General features: G+C 46.9%; 1 protein-coding gene across 3 annotated transcripts in view; it reads right to left on the bottom strand.

The window, feature by feature from the left end:
• The window catches only part of nyap2a (neuronal tyrosine-phosphorylated phosphoinositide-3-kinase adaptor 2a), a 32,961-nt gene extending 14,840 nt beyond the window's left edge, over positions 1-18,121 (bottom strand). For 2 of the 3 annotated variants that reach the window (XM_061720482.1, XM_061720484.1), the window contains exons 1-3: positions 17,629-18,121; positions 3,679-3,893; positions 2,004-2,332 (exon numbers count right to left, since the gene is read on the bottom strand). In XM_061720482.1, coding sequence (XP_061576466.1) covers positions 2,004-2,332; positions 3,679-3,881 — 532 coding nt within the window. In that variant the 5' untranslated portion in view covers positions 3,882-3,893; positions 17,629-18,121. Of the gene's footprint in view, positions 1-2,003; positions 2,333-3,678; positions 3,904-17,628 lie in introns of all 3 variants that reach the window. The other variant, XM_061720483.1, reaches the window with a different exon arrangement.
• Between the last annotated feature and the right edge of the window lie 2,503 nt (positions 18,122-20,624).

Below are 20,624 nucleotides of genomic sequence, written 5' to 3'. Positions count from 1 at the left end.
AATCACGTTAAAGGCTGATTTATGGTTCTGCGTTACACCAACGCAGAGCCTACGGCGTAGGGTATGCGGCGACGCGCACCGTACGCCGCGTACCCTATGCCGTAGGCTCTGTGTCGATTTAACGCGGAACCATAAATCAGCCTCAAGTCAGACAAGTGTTGCGCAACGCGTGAAGACGCATGAAAGGCAAGTTTGATTTTCTTTTCTGTTCTCCCGTTCTACATGTAGCTGAAAAGCTTAAAGTAACTAAAGTAACGTAATTGTTTTTGTCTTAGAGTTACTATAACGGGATTACCCAAATTACAACTGTAACGCGTTACATTACTGCGTTACTGGCGAAAGTAATCTTGTTACAGTAACGCGTTACTTTGTGACGCGTTACACCCAACACTGATCACAAGTCTAGTTTTCCAAGCATCATAAGAATATAAATGTGGCGTAGATGAAACCTCAAAATGTACAGGAACATCATCTAATTAAAAATGAAACAATTACAATGCTGCACCTCTCTGGCCAACATTTAACCATCAAAAACGACACTTGCGGAATCATACCTGCGGTTCACATGAACACACAAACCCTAACCCTAACCCACCTAACCCTAACCCTAACCACTGCACGGCTGCACATCATGTTGTCACTTGACTTAACCCAATAGCTACTAACCTTTCTACGGTGCTGAGCAACCTGGACGATGTTCCACCTGCCTGAACTCGGCTGGTCTGGACTGTGCAGGGAAGTCTGCCCGATAACGGCATTTGGCCACAGATCACATCTGACTGTAAATTGCTTTTTGTCTCTCACTTGGCTTGTTTATTCCTGCCTTTTGTGTTTTGAACTTACTGTATAAAAAGTCATGATTCCAACCACTCTGGGTCAGCACACCAACCCAGACACGCTCTGTAGGTCTGCTCACCGCCGGCTACTGAATAAAACTCTCTACACCACAGACTAAAACTCTCTACACCACAGACTAAAACTCTCTACACCACAGACTAAAACTCTCTACACCACAGACTAAAACTCTCTACACCACAGACTAAAACTCTCTACACCACAGACTAAAACTCTCTACACCACAGACTAAAACTCTCTACACCACAGCGGACTAAAACTCTCTACACCACAGCGGACTAAAACTCTCTACACCACAGACTAAAACTCACTACACCACAGACTAAAACTAAATACACCACAGACTAAAACTCTCTACACCACAGACTAAAACTAAATACACCACAGACTAAAACTCTCTACACCACAGACTAAAACTCTCTACACCACAGACTAAAACTCTCTACACCACAGACTAAAACTAAATACACCACAGACTAAAACTCTCTACACCACAGACTAAAACTCTCTACACCACAGACTAAAACTCTGTACACCACAGACTAAAACTCTCTACACCACAGCAGACTAAAACTCTCTACACCACAGACTAAAACTCTCTACACCACAGACTAAAACTCTCTACACCACAGACTAAAACTCTCTACACCACAGACTAAAACTCTCTACACCACAGACTAAAACTCTCTACACCACAGACTAAAACTCTCTACACCACAGACTAAAACTCTCTACACCACAGACTAAAACTCTCTACACCACAGACTAAAACTCTCTACACCACAGACTAAAACTCTCTACACCACAGACTAAAACTCTCTACACCACAGACTAAAACTAAATACACCACAGACTAAAACTCTCTACACCACAGACTAAAACTCTCTACACCACAGACTAAAACTCTCTACACCACAGACTAAAACTCTCTACACCACAGACTAAAACTCACTACACCACAGACTAAAACTCTCTACACCACAGACTAAAACTAAATACACCACAGACTAAAACTCTCTAAGACTAAAACTCTCTACACCACAACGGACTTCTCAACTGGATTCTAGATTATTCTTCGACATCTACCTGGGCAGTCCTTTTTCTTCCAGAATACCTGTCTGCGTTTCATGAACGTTAGGATCTCTCACCTTCCTCCGTCTCCATCCCGTCTCTGGTGTCCTCCCTCTTGGACCCGTCCCCTCCGTCCCCCCCGTCCCATCCGTCCACGCCCTCGGAGCTGCCGCTCAGCTTGGTGTTGGGGTCCCTCTTGGGCTTGGGCGGGGGCTGCCGGGGGGGGCGGCCCGGGTTCTGGTCCTGGTCTCCCCCCCCCACCGAGTGCAGGGACTGCGACCTGACGGTGAAGCCCTGGCCGGGGGGGGGCAGCCGGTCCTGGGGGGCCGGCATGGTCATGAAGCCCATCCTGAAGTGCTTCCCCGTGTACGCCCCGTCTGTCGCCATGGCAACGTCCTCACCCATCCTGGACCAAACAGGAAGTCAAAGGTCGAGTTAGGACTCACGGCGTTATAACCATCCAGTCATGTGATTAACCAACCCAGTCTCACGTAAAAACGTAACCTGCCTACGTTGGTCCAAAGTGCAAAAACATAGAGGGGTTCCAATAATAGCCCTTGAATTGTTGTTAAATTGTTACATTTTTTCTGCCTATTCGTTTTGCGTCCAAGTCACACGACTTTCAAGATTCTGGCCGTGACACCAAAAAACATGGCGGACATTTCTAATTTTTTTGTGAAAAAAATCAATATTTTGAGTTAGTTTCTGCATAAAAATGCGTTTTTATTATTCAATCAGTGAATGTACATAATCTATCGCTTCCTCGTTGTTGCAAAGTTTTTTCAGATCTCGCCAGAATAATGTGAAACTGCAACGTTTTCAACCTGATGGATCAGTTTGGGGAATTCCCGGGGCGTCCCCTCTACGTCATAGAGGGACGAGATCCTGATCACCTGACTAGTGCCCCGACGTGGACGTGGAAGTAAACGGTTAAATATGTTGTGCTTTTGAACGGTAAATATTAAAATAAACCATACACAGGTACATTTACAACTTATATTGAATCACTGTGAATACATCAATTCAGTTACAGGACGTTAAATAAAGTTTTGTGGCAGACACAATTATGGACCTCGAACCCATCAGGACTGGATGGAAGGGGGCGTGGTCACGGGGCGTTTTATGGTTGCTTAGCAACGCGTGTTCTGTGTCAGTTGTCAGCTGTTAGTGGTCTAATGTGACTACAAATATGGCGCTGATCAGCATAAAGCGGTACAGCATGACTCTAGGGAAATGTAGTTCTTAGCAAATATTATTTTACAAATATTGATTTCTGTGTTTGTGTCTCACCTCTTGATTTCTGTGTCTCACCTCTTGATTTCTGTGTCTCACCTCTTGATTTCTGTGATTGTGTCTCACCTCCTGATTTCTGTGATTGTGTCTCATCTCTTGATTTCTGTGATTGTGTCTCACCTCTTGATTTCTCTGTCTCATCTCTTGATTTCTGTGTTTGTGACTCACCTCTTGATTTCTCTGTCTCACCTCTTGATTTCTGTGTCTCACCTCTTGATTTCTGTGTCTCACCTCTTGATTTCTGTGATTTGACTCACCTCTTGATTTCTGTGATTGTGTCTCACCTCTTGATTTCTGTGATTGTGTCTCACCTCTTGATTTCTGTGATTGTGTCTCACCTCTTGATTTCTGTGATTTGACTCACCTCTTGATTTCTGTGTCTCACCTCTTGATCTCTGTGATTGTGTCTCACCTCTTGATTTCTGTGTCTCACCTCTAGATTTCTGTGATTTGACTCACCTCTTGATGGCGTCCTCCTGCCGTCTCTTCTTCTGGTGTTTCTCCTGCAGGTAGGTCCAGTTGGTCTGGTTCCGGACGCGGTCGCTCTCGCGGGCGATGTCCGAGGCGTTCTGGATCACCAGCCCGTCGTAGGTCCGGAGTCCGGAGTCCTCCACGTACTGGAAGAACCTCCGGAAGGACGACGCCTGCTCCTGCGACCTCATGATTCCACCGGTCTGAGAGGAACTGGATCAGATCAGAATCAGATCAGAATCAAACCAGAATCAGACCAGAATCAGAGAAGAATCAGTTCAGAATCAGCTCAGAATCAGTACAGAATCAGTACAGAATTCATTCCAGAATCACATCAGAATCAGGTTCTAGTCCAGGTCTAGACCAGGTCTGGTCCAGGTCTAGTCCAGGTCTAGTCCAGGTGAGGGTTATGTTTCACCTTTAGCGTGTCTGCAGACCAACAATGTTCCGTACAAACATGTATCCCAGCATGCATTTCACCCAGAGAATCAGCATCATTCAGCCCTTTTCCTCCTCAGACATCACACCGGTTTCAGAGACGGGAGGACGTCACCGTGACGACGGGAGGATGTTGCTGAGGGTTAATGTCACCGTGACGACGGGAAGGTTTTACTTCCTTGTCCGGGACCAGACGTGTTAATAAAGCATTTCTTCCTCCCTGCTTCAGCTTCTGTCCGTCCCCTCCCCCACCCTCAGCATCCGGCTAAAAATGGAAACAGGAGTCAGCCGGCGGTAACCTAGCAACAGCAGCATCTCTCAGAGGACCGTGATGTCATGCTTCCTGTACACTACCGAGGGGGGGGGGGCACAGCGGTAACCTAGCAACAGCAGCATCTCTCAGGGGACTGTGATGTCATGCTTCCTGTACACTACCGAGGGGGGGGGGGGCGGGGGCACAGCGGTAACCTAGCAACAGCAGCATCTCTCAGAGGACCGTGATGTCATGCTTCCTGTACACTACCGAGGGGGGGGGGGGGGGGGGCACCCCGAATGACCTCAAATCCTCCAACACCTCTGGCAGCAGAGAGAGAGGAGGAGACGCCTCCTCCGGCAGGAAGAATGTATGTCTGATCTGAGAACATGTATGAGGGGAAGAATGAGATGTCAGTTGAGGATAAATGTTTTATGGAGTTTTCTTAAAGATGGCCACTCTCATCCCCCTGTGCCTCTTTGGGATAAGGACAAAGTCATGTCTGATACTTTTCTAAGCAACCCTCCCCTATGCGTTCTCTACCCGGGGTCAGCTTAGGCACTGGAAAGTTAGAAGTGGTAACAGACTTTAAATACTTAGGTGTTGTTCTAGACTCAAATTTCTCTTTTAAAAAACATATAAAAATGATCACTAAAAAAATAAAGTTCAGTCTTTATCATTTTATCACAGAGTAATGGCGCTGGACATGGCGACATGCAGCTGCAGTGTGTGAGAGTGATTGAGTGTTTTACGTGGGAAAGTTGAACAGCCTGTTTATTTGTAATACTGGCTGCTTTATTTTTTTAATTTTCATCATGGATTATTTTTTATTTTTCATCATGGATTATTTGATGGGTGTTTTTCTCCTGAACCTGTCTGCCATGGCTGCCTTGGCTGTCAATTTCCAAGAGAGCAACCGATCTTACAGGCTCAGTTACAGCCGTGATTTTCTTATCCACTGCAATAGTTCAGTGGCGTCGATCTCACTTGATGGCATTCTGCCAGAGATCCGGAGGAACCAGAATGGAGATTTTCGCCCGGACAGGCTGACATCGGCAGCAGCGAGGCAAACAACGCCCCACAGACCCGGCGGCTGTCAGCGCGTGACAGCGGTACGAACGAGGAAGCGAGGCCGGAGAGGAGGCGTCCGTCAGCGGCTGCGGAGACTCGGACTCCGCCGCTTACCACTTCCCTCGATTATCTTGGGTAACGTGCGGTCCTTGAGGAATAAAGTGGATGAACTTCAGGCAAATGTGAAGCATATCACAGACTATAAGAATGCCTGTGTGATCGCTCTAACTGAGACTTGGCTTAAAGATTATGATCAGAATCAGGATTTTGAAATTGACGGTTTTGGTCAGCCGTATAGGCTTGATCGTGACGCACAGCTCTCCGGCAAATCACTGGGAGGGGGCGTGTGCTTGTATGTCAATTCTCGCTGGTGCAAGACTATCCAAATAAGAGAATCTGTATGTAGTCCCCACATTGAACTCTTATCTGTCTCACTGCGACCATTTTATCTGCCACGGGAAATTCCACAGGTGTTCTTAACAGTGGTGTATATACATCCCAGAGCTAACATGGCAGAAGCAGCATCCACCATTGCTAAACTTGTGCACAGATTGCAAAGTATTTGTCCTGATGCCCCACATTTTATCCTTGGTGATTTTAACACTTGCAGCCTGAGTCAGCATCTTGGGCATCTGTACCAGTATGTTAAATGTTCAACACGACATGGTAAAACACTGGATTTGTGCTATGGCACTATAAAGGGGGCCTATAAATCTTTTCTACCTGCTCCACTTGGCTCTTCTGACCACAACTGTGTCCTGCTTGCTCCAGTTTACCAGCCAGTTCTTAAGAGGGGCAAAGTTGAGCGCAAAGAGGTTTCTTTGTGGACAGAGGATGCTGTTCGTGAACTGAATGGTTGCTTGCATAATACAAACTGGGATGTTTTTAAAGACACTTGTACCAGTTTAGATGAGCTGACCCACACTGTGGTGAGCTACATTACTTTTTGTGAGGAGATGATTATCCCTAGAAAGACAATTACAATCTATCCAAATAATAAGCCTTGGGTTAGTAAATCCCTCAAAAATGCTCTTAATAGGAAAAAAATAGCTTATCATCAGGGAGACATCGCACAACAAAGGGAAGCCCAAAGGTTGGTCAGAAGTGAAATTAGGCTTGCCAAAATGAAGTACAAGAAGGTACAAGATGAACTGAGGAGTGGTGATTCCCGCTCTGCTTGGAAAGGAATCAAGTCTATGGTGGGAATCCAGGATAAGAAGAAAAGAGTGTCTCATGCTGATACATCTGATCTTACCCTGGCAAAAGAACTAAATCAGTTCTATCTGAGATTTGACTCAAAGGATTTTTCTGATGAACTGTCTGTATTCAGGGCTGCTTCAGTAAGCAGTCAGATTCAGATGAAATCACTGTGTGGAGCACTTTTGAAAAGACCAACGCTAAGAAAAGTCATGGGCCTGATGGTATCAGTGGTCGACTACTTAAATGCTGTGCCCCATTCTTAAGTGGTATCTTCACATATATTTTTCAGTGGTCCTTGTCACTGAACAAAGTCCCCTCATTATGGAAAGAGTCCATTATTGTCCCAGTGGCGAAGGTATCATCACCAAAGACACTGAATGATTATCGTCCTGTGGCCCTCACCTCAGTGGTGATGAAGAGTTTTGAGCGCATGGTGAAAAAGAGCTTGCTCTCTGTGACACAGACAACTATTGATCCACTCCAATTTGCCTATCAACCCAGGAAAGGGGTGGAGGATGCTGTGGCAACACTGTTGAATTTTGTTGTCAGGCACCTGGAGGGAAAACGCATGCACGCCTATGCTTTGCTGATTTTTCATCAGCTTTTAACTGCATGCAGCCTCATATTCTTGCTCAAAGGCTGTCAAAAATACCCATTGATTTGGGAACCATATGTTGGTTAGTCGACTTTCTGACTATGAGGCCGCAGAGAACTTGTGTCAATGAAACCCTGTCTGATTCCCTGCTGTGTTCCACAGGCTCGCCCCAGGGGGGTGTCCTGGCACCTCTACTGTTCATGCTTTACACCAGTGATTGTAAGAGCATGTTCCAGTCAAGGGTCATAATAAAATGTGCTGATGACTCCGTGATTGTCAGCCTCTTGCAGGACCAGGAGGTGGGCCATGGACCTGTCCTTGATTATTTTGTTAGATGGTGTGATAACTCCTACCTGCAACTCAATGTGTCAAAAACAAAGGACATGATTCTTGATTTTCGGAGGAATCCGCCTGTCACAACTCAAACCTTTCTTAAAGGCACAGCAGTGGAAGTTGTCAGCCAGTACAAGTATCTAGGCACCATCGTGGACAACAAACTGTCTTTTGGAATCAACCCAGACGCTATCTGTAGGAAGGCAAATCAGAGATTGTTTTATCTGAGAAAACTGAGGTGTTTTAACGTCGATAAGAAGCGATAGGGGGAACAATGTGATGTGATGACTGTTTTTATTATATTTATTTATTTATTGTATTGTGTGTTTGAAGTGGGATATATATGTATGTTGTCCTGTGGTTGCAAACCAAATTGCCCTTCGGGGACATTAAAGCTTTTCATCATTTTAAGCACATAGATGTGCCATGTCAAACACTGCTGCCCTAACATTTTTACATGCTATGATTTTCTCACATTTAAGCTACTGCATCACAACGTGGACCATGGTGGGGCATAAACACTCAAGCCAGTGGAGGTTTTATATAAAAACTGGACCATGGTGGGCCTAAACACTCAAGCCAGTGGAGGTTTTATATAAAAACTGGACCATGGTGGGGTCTAAACACTCAAGCCAGTGGAGGTTTTATATAAAAACTGGACCATGGTGGGGCCTAAACACTCAAGCTAGTGGAGGTTTTATATAAAAACTGGACCATGGTGGGGCTACCACACTCAAGCTAGTGGAGGTTTTATATAAAAACTGGACCATGGTGGGGCCTACCACACTCAAGCCAGTGGAGGTTTTATATAAAAACTGGACCATGGTGGGGCCTAAACACTCAAGCTAGTGGAGGTTTTATATAAAAACTGGACCATGGTGGGGCCTACCACACTCAAGCCAGTGGAGGTTTTATATAAAAACTGGACCATGGTGGGGCCTAAACACTCAAGCTAGTGGAGGTTTTATATAAAAACTGGACCATGGTGGGGCCTACCACACTCAAGCTAGTGGAGGTTTTATATAAAAACTGGACCATGGTGGGGCCTAAACACTCAAGCCAGTGGAGGTTTTATATAAAAACTGGACCATGGTGGGGCTTAACACTCAAGCTAGTGGAGGTTTTATATAAAAACTGGACCATGGTGGGGCCTAAACACTCAAGCCAGTGGAGGTTTTATATAAAAACTGGACCATGGTGGGGCTACCACACTCAAGCTAGTGGAGGTTTTATATAAAAACTGGACCGTGGTGGGGCCTAAACACTCAAGCTAGTGGAGGTTTTATATAAAAACTGGACCATGGTGGGGCCTACCACACTCAAGCTAGTGGAGGTTTTATATAAAAACTGGACCATGGTGGGGCTACCACACTCAAGCTAGTGGAGGTTTTATATAAAAACTGGACCATGGTGGGGCTACCACACTCAAGCTAGTGGAGGTTTTATATAAAAACTGGACCATGGTGGGCTTAACACTCAAGCTAGTGGAGGTTTTATATAAAAACTGGACCATGGTGGGGCCTAAACACTCAAGCCAGTGGAGGTTTTATATAAAAACTGGACCATGGTGGGGCTACCACACTCACGCTAGTGGAGGTTTTATATAAAAACTGGACCATAGTGGGGCCTAAACACTCAAGCCAGTGGAGGTTTTATATAAAAACTGGACCATGGTGGGGCTACCACACTCAAGCTAGTGGAGGTTTTATATAAAAACTGGACCATGGTGGGGCTAAACACTCAAGCTAGTGGAGGTTTTATATAAAAACTGGACCATGGTGGGGCTACCACACTCAAGCTAGTGGAGGTTTTATATAAAAACTGGACCATGGTGGGGCTACCACACTCAAGCTAGTGGAGGTTTTATATAAAAACTGGACCATGGTGGGGTCTAAACACTCAAGCCAGTGGAGGTTTTATATAAAAACTGGACCATGGTGGGGCCTAAACACTCAAGCCAGTGGAGGTTTTATATAAAAACTGGACCATGGTGGGGCCTAAACACTCAAGCCAGTGGAGGTTTTATATAAAAACTGGACCATGGTGGGGCCTACCACACTCAAGCTAGTGGAGGTTTTATATAAAAACTGGACCATGGTGGGGCTACCACACTCAAGCTAGTGGAGGTTTTATATAAAAACTGGACCATGGTGGGGCTACCACACTCAAGCCAGTGGAGGTTTTATATAAAAACTGGACCATGGTGGGGCTACCACACTCAAGCTAGTGGAGGTTTTATATAAAAACTGGACCATGGTGGGCCTAACACTCAAGCCAGTGGAGGTTTTATATAAAAACTGGACCATGGTGGGCCTACCACACTCAGGCTAGTGGAGGTTTTATATAAAAACTGGACCATGGTAGGGCTACCACACTCAAGCCAGTGGAGGTTTTATATAAAAACTGGACCATGGTGGGGCCTAAACACTCAAGCTAGTGGAGGTTTTATATAAAAACTGGACCATGGTGGGGCCTAAACACTCAAGCTAGTGGAGGTTTTATATAAAAACTGGACCATGGTGGGGCCTAAACACTCAAGCTAGTGGAGGTTTTATATAAAAACTGTACCATGGTGGGCCTACCACACTCAAGCTAGTGGAGGTTTTATATAAAAACTGGACCATGGTGGGGCCTACCACACTCAAGCTAGTGGAGGTTTTATATAAAAACTGGACCATGGTGGGGCTACCACACTCAAGCTAGTGGAGGTTTTATATAAAAACTGGACCATGGTGGGGCTACCACACTCAAGCCAGTGGAGGTTTTATATAAAAACTGGACCATGGTGGGGCCTAAACACTCAAGCTAGTGGAGGTTTTATATAAAAACTGGACCATGGTGGGGCCTAAACACTCAAGCTAGTGGAGGTTTTATATAAAAACTGGACCATGGTGGGGCCTACCACACTCAAGCTAGTGGAGGTTTTATATAAAAACTGGACCATGGTGGGGCTACCACACTCAAGCTAGTGGAGGTTTTATATAAAAACTGGACCATGGTGGGGCTTAACACTCAAGCTAGTGGAGGTTTTATATAAACACTGGACCATGGTGGGGTCTAAACACTCAAGCCAGTGGAGGTTTTATATAAAAACTGGACCATGGTGGGGCTACCACACTCAAGCCAGTGGAGGTTTTATATAAACACTGGACCATGGTGGGGCTACCACACTCAAGCTAGTGGAGGTTCTATATAAACACTGGACCATGGTGGGGCCTAAACACTCAAGCCAGTGGAGGTTTTATATAAAAACTGGACCATGGTGGGGCTACCACACTCAAGCTAGTGGAGGTTTTATATAAAAACTGGACCATGGTGGGGCTACCACACTCAAGCTAGTGGAGGTTTTATATAAAAACTGGACCATGGTGGGGCCTAAACACTCAAGCCAGTGGAGGTTTTATATAAAAACTGGACCATGGTGGGGCTACCACACTCAAGCTAGTGGAGGTTTTATATAAAAACTGGACCATGGTGGGGCCTAACACTCAAGCCAGTGGAGGTTTTATATAAAAACTGGATCATGGTGGGGCCTAAACACTCAAGCTAGTGGAGGTTTTATATAAAAACTGGACCATGGTGGGGCTACCACACTCAAGCTAGTGGAGGTTTTATATAAAAACTGGACCATGGTGGGGCCTAACACTCAAGCTAGTGGAGGTTTTATATAAAAACTGGACCATGGTGGGGCTACCACACTCAAGCTAGTGGAGGTTTTATATAAAAACTGGACCATGGTGGGGCCTAAACACTCAAGCTAGTGGAGGTTTTATATAAAAACTGGACCATGGTGGGGCTACCACACTCAAGCCAGTGGAGGTTTTATATAAGAACTGGACCATGGTGGGGCCTAAACACTCAAGCTAGTGGAGGTTTTATTTAAAAACTGGACCATGGTGGGGATACCACACTCAAGCTAGTGGAGGTTTTATATAAAAACTGGACCATGGTGGGGCCTAACACTCAAGCTAGTGGAGGTTTTATATAAAAACTGGACCATGGTGGGGCCTAAACACTCAAGCTAGTGGAGGTTTTATATAAAAACTGGACCATGGTGGGCCTAAACACTCAAGCTAGTGGAGGTTTTATATAAAAACTGGACCATGGTGGGGCCTAACACTCAAGCTAGTGGAGGTTTTATATAAAAACTGGACCATGGTGGGGCCTAAACACTCAAGCCAGTGGAGGTTTTATATAAAAACTGGACCATGGTGGGGCTACCATACTCAAGCTAGTGGAAGTTTTATATAAAAACTGGACCATGGTGGGGCTACCACACTCAAGCTAGTGGAGGTTTTATATAAAAACTGGACCATGGTGGGGCTACCACACTCAAGCTAGTGGAGGTTTTATATAAAAACTGGACCATGGTGGGCCTAACACTCAAGCTAGTGGAGGTTTTATATAAAAACTGGACCATGGTGGGGCCTAAACACTCAAGCTAGTGGAGGTTTTATATAAAAACTGGACCATGGTGGGGCCTAAACACTCAAGCCAGTGGAGGTTTTATATAAAAACTGGACCATGGTGGGGCCTACCACACTCAAGCTAGTGGAGGTTTTATATAAAAACTGGACCATGGTGGGGCTACCACACTCAAGCTAGTGGAGGTTTTATATAAAAACTGGACCATGGTGGGGCTACCACACTCAAGACAGTGGAGGTTTTATATAAAAACTGGACCAAGGTGGGGCTACCACACTCAAGCCAGTGGAGGTTTTATATAAACACTGGACCATGGTGGGGCTACCACACTCAAGCTAGTGGAGGTTTTATATAAAAACTGGACCATGGTGGGGCCTAACACTCAAGCTAGTGGAGGTTTTATATAAAAACTGGACCATGGTGGGGCTACCACACTCAAGCTAGTGGAGGTTTTATATAAAAACTGGACCATGGTGGGGCCTAAACACTCAAGCCAGTGGAGGTTTTATATAAAAACTGGACCATGGTGGGGCTACCACACTCAAGCTAGTGGAGGTTTTATATAAAAACTGGACCATGGTGGGGCCTAACACTCAAGCCAGTGGAGGTTTTATATAAAAACTGGACCATGGTGGGGCCTAAACACTCAAGCTAGTGGAGGTTTTATATAAAAACTGGACCATGGTGGGGCTACCACACTCAAGCCAGTGGAGGTTTTATATAAAAACTGGACCATGGTGGGGCCTAAACACTCAAGCTAGTGGAGGTTTTATATAAAAACTGGACCATGGTGGGGATACCACACTCAAGCTAGTGGAGGTTTTATATAAAAACTGGACCATGGTGGGGCTACCACACTCAAGACAGTGGAGGTTTTATATAAAAACTGGACCATGGTGGGGCTACCACACTCAAGCCAGTGGAGGTTTTATATAAAAACTGGACCATGGTGGGGCCTAAACACTCAAGCTAGTGGAGGTTTTATATAAAAACTGGACCATGGTGGGGATACCACACTCAAGCTAGTGGAGGTTTTATATAAAAACTGGACCATGGTGGGGCTACCACACTCAAGACAGTGGAGGTTTTATATAAAAACTGGACCATGGTGGGGTCTAAACACTCAAGCCAGTGGAGGTTTTATATAAAAACTGGACCATGGTGGGGCTACCACACTCAAGCTAGTGGAGGTTTTATATAAAAACTGGACCATGGTGGGGCTACCACACTCAAGCTAGTGGAGGTTTTATATAAAAACTGGACCATGGTGGGGCCTAAACACTCAAGCCAGTGGAGGTTTTATATAAAAACTGGACCATGGTGGGGCTACCACACTCAAGCTAGTGGAGGTTTTATATAAAAACTGGACCATGGTGGGGCCTAACACTCAAGCCAGTGGAGGTTTTATATAAAAACTGGACCATGGTGGGGCCTAAACACTCAAGCTAGTGGAGGTTTTATATAAAAACTGGACCATGGTGGGGCTACCACACTCAAGCCAGTGGAGGTTTTATATAAAAACTGGACCATGGTGGGGCCTAAACACTCAAGCTAGTGGAGGTTTTATATAAAAACTGGACCATGGTGGGGATACCACACTCAAGCTAGTGGAGGTTTTATATAAAAACTGGACCATGGTGGGGCCTAACACTCAAGCTAGTGGAGGTTTTATATAAAAACTGGACCATGGTGGGGCCTAAACACTCAAGCTAGTGGAGGTTTTATATAAAAACTGGACCATGGTGGGCCTAAACACTCAAGCTAGTGGAGGTTTTATATAAAAACTGGACCATGGTGGGGCCTAAACACTCAAGCCAGTGGAGGTTTTATATAAAAACTGGACCATGGTGGGGCTACCATACTCAAGCTAGTGGAAGTTTTATATAAAAACTGGACCATGGTGGGGCTACCACACTCAAGCTAGTGGAGGTTTTATATAAAAACTGGACCATGGTGGGGCTACCACACTCAAGCTAGTGGAGGTTTTATATAAAAACTGGACCATGGTGGGCCTAACACTCAAGCTAGTGGAGGTTTTATATAAAAACTGGACCATGGTGGGGCCTAAACACTCAAGCTAGTGGAGGTTTTATATAAAAACTGGACCATGGTGGGGCTACCACACTCAAGACAGTGGAGGTTTTATATAAAAACTGGACCATGGTGGGGCTACCACACTCAAGCTAGTGGAGGTTTTATATAAAAACTGGACCATGGTGGGGCTACCACACTCAAGCTAGTGGAGGTTTTATATAAAAACTGGACCATGGTGGGGCCTAAACACTCAAGCTAGTGGAGGTTTTATATAAAAACTGGACCATGGTGGGGCCTAACACTCAAGCTAGTGGAGGTTTTATATAAAAACTGGACCATGGTGGGGCTACCACACTCAAGCTAGTGGAGGTTTTATATAAAAACTGGACCATGGTGGGGCTACCACACTCAAGCCAGTGGAGGTTTTATATAAAAACTGGACCATGGTGGGGCTACCACACTCAAGCTAGTGGAGGTTTTATATAAAAACTGGACCATGGTGGGGCCTACCACACTCAAGCTAGTGGAGGTTTTATATAAAAACTGGACCATGGTGGGGTCTAAACACTCAAGCTAGTGGAGGTTTTATATAAAAACTGGACCATGGTGGGGCCTAAACACTCAAGCTAGTGGAGGTTTTATATAAAAACTGGACCATGGTGGGGCCTAACACTCAAGCTAGTGGAGGTTTTATATAAAAACTGGACCATGGTGGGGCCTAAACACTCAAGCTAGTGGAGGTTTTATATAAAAACTGGACCATGGTGGGGCTACCACACTCAAGCCAGTGGAGGTTTTATATAAAAACTGGACCATGGTGGGGCCTAAACACTCAAGCTAGTGGAGGTTTTATATAAAAACTGGACCATGGTGGGGCTACCACACTCAAGCTAGTGGAGGTTTTATATAAAAACTGGACCATGGTGGGGTCTAAACACTCAAGCCAGTGGAGGTTTTATATAAAAACTGGACCATGGTGGGGCTACCACACTCAAGCTAGTGGAGGTTTTATATAAAAACTGGACCATGGTGGGGCTACCACACTCAAGCTAGTGGAGGTTTTATATAAAAACTGGACCATGGTGGGGCCTAACACTCAAGCCAGTGGAGGTTTTATATAAAAACTGGACCATGGTGGGGCCTAAACACTCAAGCCAGTGGAGGTTTTATATAAAAGCTTGACCATGGTGGGGCTACCACACTCAAGCTAGTGGAGGTTTTATATAAAAACTGGACCATGGTGGGGCCTAACACTCAAGCCAGTGGAGGTTTTATATAAAAACTGGACCATGGTGGGGCCTAAACACTCAAGCCAGTGGAGGTTTTATATAAAAGCTTGACCATGGTGGGGCTACCACACTCAAGCTAGTGGAGGTTTTATATGAAACTGGACCATGGTGGGGCTACCACACTCAAGCTAGTGGAGGTTTTATATAAAAACTGGACCATGGTGGGGCTACCACACTCAAGCCAGTGGAGGTTTTATATAAAAACTGGACCATGGTGGGGCCTAACACTCAAGCCAGTGGAGGTTTTATATAAAAGCTTGACCATGGTGGGGCTACCACACTCAAGCTAGTGGAGGTTTTATATAAAAACTGGACCATGGTGGGGCCTAACACTCAAGCCAGTGGAGGTTTTATATAAAAACTGGACCATGGTGGGGCCTAAACACTCAAGCCAGTGGAGGTTTTATATAAAAGCTTGACCATGGTGGGGCTACCACACTCAAGCTAGTGGAGGTTTTATATGAAACTGGACCATGGTGGGGCTACCACACTCAAGCTAGTGGAGGTTTTATATAAAAACTGGACCATGGTGGGGCTACCACACTCAAGCCAGTGGAGGTTTTATATAAAAATTGGACCATGGTGGGGCTACCACACTCAAGCTAGTGGAGGTTTTATATAAAAACTGGACCATGGTGGGGCCTAAACACTCAAGCCAGTGGAGGTTTTATATAAAAACTGGACCATGGTGGGGCCTACCACACTCAAGCTAGTGGAGGTTTTATATAAAAAAGAATTCGAAATCCTAGATAAAAAACCTATCTCATACCATCATTGCAACATCTTGGACAAATACAATCTATTAAGCTTGGACAACTTCTGCAAATTCTCATACAGTTGTCTTATGTATAAAACCCTACATGGCCTGGCACCACCGCCTCCAGGAACGTTTTAAATACCGACAGTCGCGGGTCACTGAGCAGTGTCCAACAGAGACGTAGAGGTTCCGTTCAGAAAAACTGCTTTTAGCCGCAACGCACTATCCATAAAGGAACTCTATACCTGTACACATAAGGGAATGCCCCTCTTTAACAACTTTTAAAAACCAGATAAAAATGTGGCAAAGAGGTCGACACATGTGTAACACACCTAATGTGCGTTTGGGCCTCCTCCTACCTACTCACTGTTTTTATCATTCTCATTTTACTAATTGTACTTGTCTTTGTTTCTGTTTTCTTTTTCTTATTGCATTTTTACCTTTTTATGCTTTTAACACCTTACCTGCCGATATTGGACTACAGATGGAAACTAGCCTTGTGCTACAATCTGGCACATTTACATATGTATATGTTCATCAATGTGCAATTTCCTGAGAAATAAATAAATGAATTATCATATGGTAAAAGAATATATATATATATATATATATATATATATATATATATATATATATATATATATATATATATATATATATATATATATAATAATACATATGGTTTTCTCGGGCTGCGGAGCGCTGTCCGTGGTACCAGAGGCACGAGGCATGTGTGCGAAAAGTTTCTACATTTCTGAACAAGGAGCTCCTTGGTCCGGACTTAACAAACACCCTAATTGGTGTACGATTAAGGTTTCAGTTATGGGAGACATTGAGGCAATGTTCTACCAAGTAAAGGTTGACAAAGAGGGCAGAGACTTCCTGAGGTTTTTGTGGTGGCCAGAGGGCGATATCAGCAAACCGCTGCAGGTTTACAGGATGAATGTTCACCTCTCTGGCGCTGTATCATCCCAGAGTATTGCTAATGTTGCCCTGAGTCAAACTGCTGATGACAGCGAGAAGCATTACTCCGATGAAGTCATGACAACCATCAAAAGCCACTTGTCTGTGGACGATTGTCTCAGATCTGTGGCAACAGATCTGTGCGTGCTCTTTTTTTGCGTTGGAAACTTCTCGCGGGCCGAACATTTGACACGCCTGATCTAGACCACCTGCTGGTCCTCCAGGGGTATCCAGATGATCTTATTGATCGGTAATCATGAGGACTACTCCACATCTCCATCCAGGTCCAGGTCCTGTTTGAACTTTGACCTCCGAGGACCCTGAACCTCCCAGTTTCTGGATCTAAAGGAAGTTTGCTGGTTCCAGGCCGGAGCTTTACTGACATTTCTGACGCTAACGAGCAGATCACCGAGTTACAGGAGAAGAAGAGAAGAAGAGAAGAAGAGGGGAAGAGAAGAAGAGGAGAAGAGGGGAAGAGAAGAAGAGAAGAAGAGAAGAAGAGAAGAGAAGAGAAGAACGTCCAGAGACACAAAGACATGAAACATCAACCAGACGACAAACGAAGAGAAACCAGACTCACCTCCGACTCAGATCTCCTCCATCCCTCCGTCACTCCTCCGTTTCCTTCACTCCTCCGTTTCCTTCCCTCCTTCACTCCTCCGTTTCCTTCCCTCCTTCACTCCTCCGTTTCCTTGCCTCCTTCACTCCTCCGTTTCCTTCCCTCCTTCAGTCCAGCCTCAAAGATGGAGGGATGAGGTTCCTGTCGTCCTCTCTGATGGAGGGATGAGGTTCCTGTCGTCCTCTCTGATGGAGGGATGAGGTTCCTGTCGTCCTCTCTGATGGAGGGATGAGGTTCCTGTCGTCCTCTCTGATGGAGGGATGAGGTTCCTGTCGTCCTCTCTGATGGAGGGATGAGGTTCCTGTCGTCCTCTCTGATGGAGGGATGAGGTTCCTGTCGTCCTCTCTGATGGAGGGATGAGGTTTTCTGCAGCGACGTTAATCCTCTGTTTCCACCTCCTTCCTCCTCTCTTCCTCCTCTCCCTTTTCTTCCTCCTCTCTTCCTCCCCTCCTCGTCTCCGTTGTTCAGTCACATATTCTTCTCTCGGCTGGAATCATCACTCCGACACACACGCTCACACACACACACACTAACACACACACACTAACACACGCATCACACACATCACAGACGACAGTCGCCACTAGAAACCAGAGGGTGAAACCACGGCAACCTGACGGCAACCTGACTCCTCCCACTCTGTAACCATGGCAACCTGACGGCAACCTGACTCCTCCCACTGCTGATGGAGGGAGGGAGAGAGAGAGAGAGATGGAGAGGGGGGGTTTCAGTGTGCGTGTGCGTGCGTTTCCATGTGTGTGCGTGCGTGCGTGTGCGTGCATGTGCGTGCGTTTCCATATGTGTGTGTGCGTGCGTGCGTGTGCATGTGCATGCATGTGCGTTTCCATGTGTGTGTGCGTGTGTGTGCGTGCATGTGCGTGCGTTTCCATGCATGTGCGTGCGTGCGTGTGCGTGCGTGCGTGTGCGTGCGTTTCCATGTGTATACGTGCGTGCGTACGTGTGCGTGCGTTTGCGTGCATGTGCGTGCGTTTCCATGTGTGTGCGTGCGTGCGTGTGCGTGCGTGCGTGTGCGTGCGTTTCCATATGTATACGTGCGTGCGTGTGCGTGCGTGTGCGTGCGTGCGTGTGCGTGCGTGCGTGTGCGTGCGTGTGCGTGCGCGCGTGTGCGCGCGTTTCCATGTGTGTGCGTGCGTGTGCGTGCGTTTCCATGTGTGCGTGTGCGTGTGCGTGCGTGCGTGTGCGTGCGTTTCCATGTGCGTGCGTGCGTGTGCGTGCGTGTGTGTGCATGTGCGTGTGCATGCGTTTCCATGTGTGTGCGTGCATGTGCGTGCGTGTGCGTACGTGCATGTGCGTGCGTTTCCATGTGCGTGCGTGCGTGCGTGTGCGTGCGTTTCCATGTGTGTGTATGCGTGCGTGCGTGTGCGTTTCAATGTGTGTGTATGCGTGCGTGTGCGTGCGTTTCCATGTGTGTGTATGCGCGCGTGCGTGTGCGTGCGTTTCAATGTGAGTGCGTGCATGTGCGTTTCCATGTGTGTGTATGCGTGCGTGCGTGTGCGTTTCAATGTGTGTGTATGCGCGCGTGCGTGCGTTTCCATGTGTGTGCGTGCGTGTGCGTGCGTTTCAATGTGTGTGCGTGCATGTGCGTTTCCATGTGTGTGCGTGCGTTTGCGTGCGTGCGTGTGCGTGCGTGCGTGTGCGTGCGTGCGTGTTCGTGCGTTTCCATGTGTGTGCGTGCGTGTGTGTGCGTTTCCATGTGTGTGTATGCGTGCGTTTGCGTGCATGTGCGTGCATTTCCATGTGTGTGCGTGCGCGTGCGATACCATGTGTGTGCGTGCGTTTGCGTGCGTGCGTGTGCGTGCGTGCGTGTTCGTGCGTTTCCATGTGTGTGCGTGCGTTTCCATGTGTGTGTATGCGTGCGTTTGCGTGCATGTGCGTGCGTTTCCATGTGTGTGCGTGCGCGTGCGATACCATGTGTGTGTATGCGTGCGTGCATGTGCGTGCGTTTGCGTGCATGTGCGTGCGTTTCCATGTGTGTGTGTGCGTGCGTGTGTGTGCGTGCGTGTGCGTGCGTGTGCGTGCGTTTCCATGCGTGTGTGTGCGTGCGTGTGTGTGCGTGCGTGTGCGTGCGTGCGTTTCAATGTGTGTGCGTGCGTGTGCGTGCATTTCCATGTGCGTGCGTGCATGCGTTTCCATGTGTATACGTGCGTGCGTGTGTGTGCGTGCGTTTGCGTGCGTTTGCGTGTGTGTGCGTGCGTTTGCGTGCGTTTGCGTGCATGTGCGTGCGTTTCCATGTGTGTGCGTGCGTGTGTGCGTGCGTGCGTTTCGATGTGTGTGCGTGCGTGTGCGTGCATTTCCATGTGCGTGCGTGCGTGTGCGTGCGTTTCCATGTGTATACGTGCGTGCGTGTGTGTGCGTGCGTGCGTTTCCATGTGTATACGTGTGTGCGTGTGTGTGCGTGTGTGTGCGTGCATTTGCGTGCGTGCGTGCGTGTGCGTGCGTGCTGTGCGTGCGTGCGTGTACGTGCGTTTGCATGCATGTGCGTGGGTTTCCATGTGTGTGCGTGCGTGTGCGTGCGTTTCCATGTGTGTGTATGCGTGCGTGTGCGTGCGTTTCCATGTGTATACGTGCGTGCGTGTGTGTGCGTGCGTTTCCATGTGTATACGTGTGTGCGTGTGTGTGCGTGCGTTTGCGTGCGTGCGTGTGCGTGCGTGCTGTGTGTGCGTGCTTGTACGTGCGTTTGCATGCATGTGCGTGGGTTTCCATGTGTGTGCGTGCGTTTCCATGTGTGTGCGTGCGTGTGCATGCGTTTGCATGCATGTGCGTGGGTTTCCATGTGTGTGCGTGCGTGTGCGTGCGTTTCCATGTGTGTGTATGCGTGCGTTTGCGTGCATGTGCGTGCGTTTCCATGTGTGTGTGTGTGTGCGTGCGTGTGCATGCGTTACCATGTGTGTGTATGCGTGCGTGCGTGTGCGTGCGTGCGTGTGTGCGCGTGCGTG

The sequence above is a fragment of the Cololabis saira genome, chromosome 4 (assembly GCF_033807715.1).
Source record: "Cololabis saira isolate AMF1-May2022 chromosome 4, fColSai1.1, whole genome shotgun sequence".
In the NCBI taxonomy this organism is placed as follows: Eukaryota; Metazoa; Chordata; class Actinopteri; order Beloniformes; family Belonidae; genus Cololabis; species Cololabis saira.
Note: the sequence above shows the minus strand (reverse complement) of the source record. Positions and strands in the feature narration are given on the sequence as shown.